At 44.8% G+C, this 9,507-nt stretch overlaps 1 protein-coding gene and 1 long non-coding RNA gene across 3 annotated transcripts; one reads left to right on the plus strand and one right to left on the minus strand.

Annotated features, from left to right (window-relative positions):
• The first annotated feature begins 772 nt into the window (after positions 1-772).
• On the plus strand, positions 773-2,020 carry LOC135388886 (uncharacterized). Its single transcript, XR_010421528.1, has 3 exons — positions 773-884; positions 998-1,090; positions 1,723-2,020. It is a non-coding gene; the product is annotated as an uncharacterized LOC135388886 (long non-coding RNA).
• LOC135388885 (uncharacterized) lies at positions 1,363-7,914 on the minus strand. 2 transcript variants are annotated; one of them, XM_064618746.1, is made up of 4 exons: positions 7,690-7,914; positions 7,063-7,103; positions 3,955-5,967; positions 1,363-1,935 (listed from the first exon to the last, which is right to left on the minus strand). In XM_064618746.1, exons 3-4 carry the CDS (start codon positions 5,899-5,901, stop codon positions 1,711-1,713), a joined length of 2,172 nt encoding a protein of 723 aa, XP_064474816.1. In that variant the 5' UTR covers positions 5,902-5,967; positions 7,063-7,103; positions 7,690-7,914; the 3' UTR covers positions 1,363-1,710. The 2 variants fall into 2 exon arrangements, with proteins under 2 accessions (XP_064474816.1, XP_064474817.1); XM_064618747.1 differs by lacking the exon at positions 7,690-7,914 and having other exon boundaries at positions 7,063-7,645.
• Positions 7,915-9,507: the final 1,593 nt, after the last annotated feature.

Here is a 9,507-nt window from a genome sequence, read left to right on the forward strand (position 1 = left end):
GAAACCGCAAGCAGGCCCATGTCACTATCTCCTATATAAAAGGAAATTCCGAACTTATACGTCGAACACTGGCACATTTAGGCATTTAGGACAAGGCATCCGTGGATGAACAACGCGGTGTTGTATATAAGGTATCCCGTTGTGACCGCCCTGCAACATATAAGTTGGTGAAACTGGTAGAGAGACACGTGGTACGCATGAAAGAGCACAGAAGACATATTAGTGAGTTTTAGTATACCGTTGATAAAGTTATCGTCTCTATCGGAGCCAATCGCACTCGTGCGTGACTCAGAATCTTATCCACTGATTGGTTCCGGTCGATACGGTGAGACGCTAGCCGCGTTATCAACGGTCCGCTAAAACTCTCTATTGAAACAGTAACGAAGGGACATTCGGAACTTTGGGAACACGCCCGGAATACAGGGCACAGCTTGTGCCTTGATAAGCCAGTTATCTTATAACCAGAGAGAATCGCTGAGGCGTACGGAAACAACTAGAATCGTGGCATATATCAAGGAAACAAGAAGGAAAAACGGATGGGGCTAGCAACAACGTCCCGGGCCACTTCCTGAATGCTACGTCACCTTGATCCTTCGATAGTTTCGAGCTTCCAGCAGGCGCTGGCACATCTTTTCTGATGAGATTCCGAAACGTCATTTTACATTGTTTTAACTGTTGTGCTTGCAGGTGTGCCTCTTCACCACAAAAACTTTCTTACCTTGACGCTCTCGCAATCAAAAATTTTAGTATTTGCCTGCATGAATAATAACGGTCCATCCCCTTGCCTTTGCGTTACAGGGGGCAAAGAATAGGCTTTGAAACAGATGCCACATTTCTAAATGGGACTAGAAGACGCGCAACTCTGATAATTGAGCCACCAAACGGTGAGAAGTGCTCTTCTTTCATTCCATCGATCGTGTGACTTCCCTTAATATGTCCCGGGAATATTGTCAATGACATCGAAGCATGCTTAATGCAAATGGCCTATCTCTTCCAGATGGAGATAACGTCGTGTACAAAGTGTTGAGAACCAACTACGTCGAATACGCCTTGGTCGTGGCTTGCAGTAAAAATAAGTCTTCTTCAGCACGTAAGCCCACTTTTACAACCATTCTTATGTTTCTTTATTTATAGATTTGATTGATTTTTTATTACACTCGTGGATATTACTGCTGCGTGATATATGCTCGTGGATATTAAAGCGACAGCTCTATAGGGGGGTCCGTGGCTTTATAGAGCCACGTGACACTACGTCACAGTGCCACTACCATATGATCTCCAGACTGTGCTTCCAGTACGCTGAAATTGGGCAGCCACCACAGAAGCAATAGAAGAATTAAACGATTTCATAAAACATTGAAGGGCGTTCAATAAATATTTAATATCATTTCAAAAAGTGTTTCATCAAAAATTTACAGACGACACGAACCATAAGTCTGCCACATTTCAACGCATTCCACACAATAGGCAAAGATACGGCCATTTTTCTTCATTCGTGTGGTCTGGGACATGCAAGATATATAGAGAAAGCAGTGACTAAGTTCTAACGTAACATCTCCGATCTGTACTCTATAACGGCAATCCCATACTCTATAACGGCAATCGGAAACCAGCGGGGATTTACAAATCAACGGATTGGCAAAAACACTCGTTGGTGAGCCCATAGACCTGCGAGGAAATGTTGGGACGCTGCTTTTATAAATTTTCTTGCTACGGCTCTAGGATGGGCTTGGATCCAGTCCAGGAGACCCACACTGCACCGTGACACCAGAGCTGTTCTACGTCGCGTGCTCCATGCATTCGGTTTTCCCAGAGACACCATCGTTCCACAGGACTTCGATGACTGCGACGGTGGGTCCAACAGTACGTCACCTGTCCCAGAAAGGACACACCGCAGACTTCTACTTTTCCGCTGACACCTTTGTGTTCCGCGTACTGCACCCATGGACCAGTGATAAAGGCTAGTCAGAGAAACTTGTGGTAACACCACGCGCGGGCATTCAGTTGATAAATTAGACGACGTTAGTTTTGTGTAGGACATTTTTGTACTTCGTATCGTGACACACTATCATGGCACGTCTCTGCGGATTCGGTCGTAATCGACAACAGCAATTCTTATTCTTAATTCTTTCTCACAGTCAGTCAATGATATGTAAAAGACACACATTTATGGCATTTTAACGTAGCGATGCACGTAACTGAATTGGGTGGCCGCCAAAAATCGCGAGTCAAAAACCCCGACAGACAAAATCGCGAGTCAACAACCGCGATTTTCAAAAACCGCGATTAGCAAAAACCGCGACAGGTAAAAACCGCGAGGGTCAAAAACAGCGACAAGCAAATAAGGCGACGTCCAAAGATAGCGACAGGCAAAACCGCGATAGGCAGAAACCGCGATGGCCAAAACCCGCGAGCAAACCTGCATAGAATTGAAGAAGATACTTTTTGAGCACGCCGGTGCTGACTGGCAGTGTTTCAGACATTTGACAAGACTTGAAATATGTTGGTCTCCGCCGGACGCCGTACAAATACGGACATGGAAGAGCTAGAGAATGGCATATACACTCATTCCCTGCCCGCGTCAGCTATCACGTTCACTCTGCCGGAAATATAACCAATTACTGAGTAATCGATTACTCGAAAAATTACTAAAAAATGTAATTGATTACAAGTAACGCGTTACGTACAAGTGTGAAGTATACAGATTGAGCACATCGAAAGCTGTAGTTTAAAGTAGCACAGAAGTCATTTTTAATACCCTGCTTTCTTCCTATAAAACTATTAATTAGGCCAGTAAGATGCGCCATGAGAAGTAATTCACGCCACAGTGTCATAATTATCGCAGAAATTGAATTTAAAGTACGCCGCAAAAAGGGACCGTTGTGCGCAACGGTGGTGGAGAGCAGTACCAGCCTGTGATTTGCCCATAACCCCGCGCTGACGCCTTAGCTGTCGTCTGCTACTCGGCTGTTCGGGGCTCTGAAAAAGCATTGCTTCTGGATCGGTCATGATTCGGCCGCTCCTTCTGTCCCCAATTCTCCTGGGGGACTAGCAAAACTTTTTTACGGCGGCAAAGTGCGCTACCCCCACTGACCACCGAACCAGAACACGTATGGACCCTGTAACGTCATGTTTATGTGAGTTTTTCTTTTTCTTTTTTTCTGGGAAACAAACTGTATACACAAAACCTTTCGTGCTACCAGGTAAATTGACACACACACTTTCATCAAATGTCTTAATCTGAAATTTTTAGGATGGCCCTCTGTGGGCCCCATTCCCGGAATGGAAGTTAGCCTACTTTTCATATCCTCATGCCTCCCTTTCATCCTCCCTTCTAAAGGAGAGTGAGTAAGGTTTTTAGCTGTCGCGTTTTTAGTCGCGGTCTTCGGCTGTCGCGTTTTTTGCCTGCCGCTGTTTTCCCCTACTCGCGGTTTTTGGTGTCGCGATATTTGTGTGTCGCTAATGCTTCCTATCGCGATTTTTGTCTATCGCGATTTTTGGATCTCGCGGTTTTTGACTCGCGGTTTTTGCTGTCGCGGTTTTTGACTCGCGATTTTGACCCAGAACCACTGAATTGTACGTATATATCAGCTCGATTAATTATTTCTCAGATGCGGTTATCAATATTCGATATGATTCTTCAACTCACAAGTTGACTTCCCGAACGTGCGGTAAAAGCGGCATGGCAGTTCTTTTGAGCAATAAACACAGCTATGCTCGTAACTAACTGCTGCTAGTTATCATAACTACACAAGGACTTCGTAGCACATGAGCATAAAATATATGACTGTCAATTTTTTGATAAAATTCAAGTTGATCTGCACAGGGGTTCAAGCCTCGTGGTACGCTTACGTCAGCGTTCGAACTCAGAAACGTATTAGCCTATTACATGTGACCCTCAGCTACTTTGGGTAGACCTTTTGATCCTGAACCCACACTACAGCGTGCACTTACGACAGGCAGCTCGCTGTCCATCGAAGAGCGAGACTTCGCAGTACTGAATAGCGCAGACAGACTAGCACTAGATGGCACAACCTTCCAACATGCTCTGTAGTCCTTGAAACCAAAGAATAAATAAACACCTTGCATACCGATGAACACGATACTCACACAATCGAGCACAAATGAGTTGACAAACACACTGATGAGACCTAACAACCATCCCGTCCCCATGATTAAGGCGAGTTTGACGAAGAGAAAGAGTAGGGTGCTCTTTTCTCTCCCCTGATAATCGAATCGGTTCGCCTCGGATCGCGTTTTCCTGATCAGAAGAACTGTGTGGATGTAGAAGCCAATGTCCGCAAGTAGCAGCGTTGCCATGGGAACTACGAAGAAGGTGAGGTGGGACCACGCTTGTGTGATGAAGCAGTGATGCCTCATTCCGTACTGAGGTGACAGTGCAGATTCAGGTGCTGTCCAGTTCAGTATACCGGAGACTAGAATAACAAGCATCGGGGCTCCCCAGCCGATAGCGGAGTAACGGAGCAGTCGGTGCCTCCGTGCCGTTGATACCACAAGTACCGCTTGCCAGATGTCGTACGCGAGTAGGGTTGTCCATACAAAAGTCGAGACGAAGCCATAGTGTACTATCACGGACACGGCAGTGCAGACAGGAACACTGATCTGTAAACTGTTCGCCACAAAAAATATTAATTGGGTGATGAATAACGTCACGGATAAGCAGGCGGTACACTTAGCTGAAAATGTTCTGGAACCTTTCTTCAAGAAGAAGAAAACAAGTTTGAGAAAGAGACAGACAAGCGAGAGGGTAAGACTGATAACTGAAAGATATATTTTTGTCGCAACCTCTGTGGGTTCCGCGATATCTTGGTTTTTCCCCCAGTCAACACCGCTCCTGACAGCACCGTCGTCATCATGGTAGGTCCAGTAGTTCACATCCTTGATATAACATACGCCTTTGTACAAGGAATAGCACCACGATGTACTTTCGACGGGCCTTAGTAAGGTTGCTAGATTAGGAGCCGTTTCAGCTAACAATCTGTCGGTAGGTCCTTGGAAACCTAACTTCTCCGTTGGCGAGCACGACATGCCTTGTACGTTTGCACCGTTACAGAGAGCACAGTAGACATTCTTGTACACGACAGGGTCATCGTCGTCTGACGCACCCTCATCCATAATCGGGGCAAAGTAATTCTCGCACATCGACTTCACGTGACGCGAAGCACTGCGATGACAGGTGTCTACTGGCTGCAACCTGCTGCAAGGTCGGAGATACCTGAAAGTGTCGCTTCTTATAAAGTCAGGTTTCTCTACTACCGCGAAGTGGTCCTTTGCGGGTACCGTTACAGTTTCGTTGCGCTGACCATGTGGCACGAGCTCGGAAGTGTTCCAGAAGGTGCAGTTTTCAATGTCGTAGTTGCAGAGGGCGCAGAAGCCATTCCTGTACGTGATTCCCGTCGAGGGATTTGTAGCTGGGATCTGGAAGAATACGTCGTCAGTAGGTGGTTTCCCTTCGCATCCTGCACGAACGGCGTCGTCACGAGTCGTTGGCCAATCCGGGCTGCAGTGAGCAACCACATAAGCACGCATTGGAACAAAGGTATCTAACTTCATGCAGCTGAACCTGGAGTCGCGAAGTTTGCCTCGGGCTTCGGAGCGTACGTCCCAACAGCAGTCTCCGTAAGAAAAACAATCTTCGGAACATGAGCATGTGAGGTAATAATCTGTATTGCAGTCAGGATACGTGCCAGTGTCGTTGCTGCAGCCATGAAGGTTGGCGGGGCAGCGTAGCTTGTCCTCGAACTGAGCGTCGGTCAGCTCGGCAAAGTCCTTATGAAGACGTCTCTCTACGGTCCACGGTAAAGTCAAGTTGCAGGGGTCGTACGAGCCGGTCAGAGTCATGTTGAAAAGTAGGAAGAACGTCGCTGTGGGCCAGGGCATCTTAGGAGACCTCGAAGTGCTGTTGTGTTATGCTGGGTACGCAAGTGAGACAGAGGTCCTGCAAACCTGTTGGGAAAGGAGTAAAAGTGGTCCACAGGATCACAGAACATGAAACACTGAGACTGGCAACGAAATTTGTAGCACGAGCCTGCCATTGAAAACGGTCTACGTACTTCTGGGAAGATTGCATGACGCAAAGCAATATCAAGTTTCGTTAAGATAAATCAAGCATTTTCCACTCAAAGTCATACAATGATCGTGGTGACGCCACAGTATAGCTTTTCCAGGCTAACAACACTTGATGTCATCGTCATCTTTGGAGGTCCATGAAGCGTACTGCAACAGGTTTCACTAAGCCTTCGAATTTCACGTGACATCTGTTCGATCCTGCGGTAAAATAACTGCATGCAACTTGGTAACTATAAAATGAGATGCAAAACAGAGCAGGTACCTTTTTTTTTCTTTTAGTCTTTTTTTTTTTCTTGTAGTGTGTATTTTGTCCCATCGTGTATAACAACTCCTTAGCACTCAAAAACGATACATGAAAAAGTCGGTGGGACACTAGCACGCAATAACGCGAAAATGTGCCATCCGACGGCCATTAATCGTAAACTATGAATTGTTTCGTTCCTCGTCTCTCTATCCAATGCATATGAGCGAAATTTTCTGGTTTGAACAAGTCCGCTATAGCACATCAAGTATGACGAGAACATAACTACTGGTACCGATATAGTGCTTATACGGGATAGAGGTTTGTTCCCGAAATTTACGCTGAAAAAAATGGTTTCTATAGAGAACGTTTAAACAAAAATTTAACAAATGCACGCGTTAGGGCCCTCAACCTCTAAGGAAGAAAAATGGATCAATTTTACTCGCTTTTGAAGGACTTGATGCATTGCCATAACCATTAGTTCGTTTCGGGAGTAAGTGCGCAGACGTTTATGCGAAGTTTAGGGACTGTTTGCAGTACTGGGAAGTAAATATCGGGACTAAAATGGGGATAAATTCCAAACTAAGGGAATAAAAGCTACAATTCTTCCCCGATTTCCTCTTTTTTCTTTCTTTCTTTCTTTCTTAGAGTGTACATGTCATCTAACACATATTCGCAGTGGGAAAAGCCCAGCGCTTTGGAACTACAAGCAACCATGCATGCTTACTCACCGTGAATGCCAGAGCTTCTGTGGCCTGGTCGCCCATCGGAACTGCCAACAAAGGGAATCGCTGGCCGTTAAAAATTGATGGCAACCTCATCCAATAAGGCGGACACACACGTGGTACTGTGGTACTCGCGAGGACCGTCCATTAGTGTAAGCGCCGGCATCTGTGAGCAAACTAATGGGATGTGACCTATTGCGGTGTGGCATTATTGTATGTGTCTGGCAACATTATGCATAAATATTCGGACGGTATGCAGATGCGCAGAGGAAACAGAGGAAGGTGCACAGAAACGGGTGTGGAAGCATTGTTCTCTCTGTGCTCCCATGTAGCTGCGTTTTTCCTCTTAGTCATATCGAAGGGAATTTATAGTAACTGACTCATGATGTGATCATAGGTTTCTACGGGAATTGAAAGCGAGTAAGAGAAGATGCACCTTACTGAGTACTGACAGCATCGACGTCCGTACGGAATATCAGAGCAACTGTTAATGAAACAGAAGTTCCTCCGAGTGTTCTGCGAAACCCTCCATTTTCTTCATCTCGTCAACAGATGACATCGCCCCGCGGACTTTCGTATTAGATTGAGAGTCCAAGTTAAAAATTGCCTGAACAGAATAAGACACTTACTTACCTGCACCGAAGCTGCTCCCTGAAAGTATCTACATCTTGCTCGTGTAAGGCCGAGTATGAAAGTACTCTATGTTTCACACTGGAATCTCGGTTTTGTAACGAAGACCTCAGGGTCATGTCGGGTGGTTTGACTGGTTTTCCTCTGCCTGTCTGTTCCTTTCTTGTTCTTTCCTGTTTCAACATGGAAAATGGCGGAGGCATATACACTGTGGAAATGTTGCATAAAAATACAATTAATTTTCACGGGACCTTGTAACATGGGATTCGACCTTGCAATAATCTGTATGGACAGTCATCGTACTGTGAATTGTTGTGACGCTACCCTTGAAAATCCCACTAAAGCATTATGAGGACTCTGAACTTCTCTAGAGGTCAAGGCTTCATTGACCGGGTATTTTATGGGACAAATATGGCAGCTAATCCTCGGTATTCCCTGCGGCAATTCCACCTTCTTCAATCCCCAGAACGCAATGGGCACCAGAACCGGCACAATGCAGCGATCGTTTTGCATTGCTAGGTGGAAGGCGATACCTGACGCGTTGGAAGCCTTATCAAGCCAGCCAATAAAGCATTTCTATTACAGATGGGACGAATCCAGAATATTCCGAATCCCAATCCAAGGAAGGTTTTGCGAATCCACGAATCTTACGAATCCTCTCTTTGAAAAGAGTTTAAAAAGCCAACAAACAAACAAACAAAAAAGAAAACATCTACTGAAAAGTGTTTTGAAGCAGAGTATAATACAGTTGTTCAATGAAAAACGAATTAAATAATAGTTCAGTTTCGGGAGAAAATATACCCATGTAGCTCTTCTTAAACGTAATTTATTTAACATATTGTTCATCGACTACAAGAAATGCATAAATTCTCGAGTCCGAATTATTTCCATAAAACTAAGCAACAATCGAAAGCAAAACCAGGTTACTTTTAAACTTGTAATGTAACAGTTCCTACTTGAACTCTTTCAGTCCAGAGCAATGTAAACAAAGAAGCAAGAAAACAGCCGTCGGCCAATCAGGCTTTCGCGCGATCCGGAGGCGCCAATTTGAAAAAGCGTGGTTGGTGAATTCGAAAGATTCGACTCGCCTTTTTGGGCACTGGGATTCAGATTCCCGAATCTCCAATCCCTGCCTAGGATTCGAATATTCGAGGATTCGTGGATTCGGTTGACGCATCCCTAATTTCTATTATTTCGTTTCGTTCTTTTTTTTTTCTTTCTTTTTCGTCGACATGCTATTATCATGTCGCAGCGACCTGTGTTGACAGAGATGCCTACCAATTAAGGCCCCTACCGACCTCCTAAACCCACCTAATCGCTTCCATTCCCTACTTCATGTGTTAGAGTTGTCCTTTTTACCCTCTGGTTGTCATTTTAATGCAGGACACATTCAAACGTTACCTAACACAAATAGCCTACTACTTTGGCACAGTTTCGCATGCCGTCTTTGAAGAGAATATGGAGACACTTACATAGATAACATTAGTAAAGAAGAAGAAGTAAAAGGAAATAATTTTTCTTCTGGAAAATAAGTAAAGCTGCGAACGTTGAACGCCCTACCAGTCACAAAACTAAAGTCATTGCTGTTGTTGATCATCACTTGTTAAACACAATGTTGGTTCATATACAGGGTGTCCCAGAAAACGTGTCATTGAATTATAATAAAAAAACTACGCCACCTAAAATCATGCGGTCAACAGCATTTGTTCTTATTAGGTTTTTGCCACCTCCTAATGTGAATGTCATGTACTCCAAGTTTAATTATGTAAATATTTGCGAACTGAACTCGAAAATTTGCCAAGTAAAGGTCACTTTTTTACC

Source organism: Ornithodoros turicata, chromosome 3 (genome assembly GCF_037126465.1).
Source record: "Ornithodoros turicata isolate Travis chromosome 3, ASM3712646v1, whole genome shotgun sequence".
In the NCBI taxonomy this organism is placed as follows: domain Eukaryota; kingdom Metazoa; phylum Arthropoda; class Arachnida; order Ixodida; family Argasidae; genus Ornithodoros; species Ornithodoros turicata.

What these genes read in the sequence shown, in the direction of transcription:
- LOC135388885 (XM_064618746.1), bottom strand. Translation starts at nt 5,901, where the DNA reads ATGCCCTGGCCCACAGCGACGTTCTTCCTACTTTTCAACATGACTCTG. An exon ending in TGGACAGCGAGCTGCCTGTC is followed by an intron (nt 1,936 to 3,954) that starts GTAAGTGCACGC and finishes CCATGGGTGCAG; the next exon opens with TACGCGGAACACAAAGGTGT.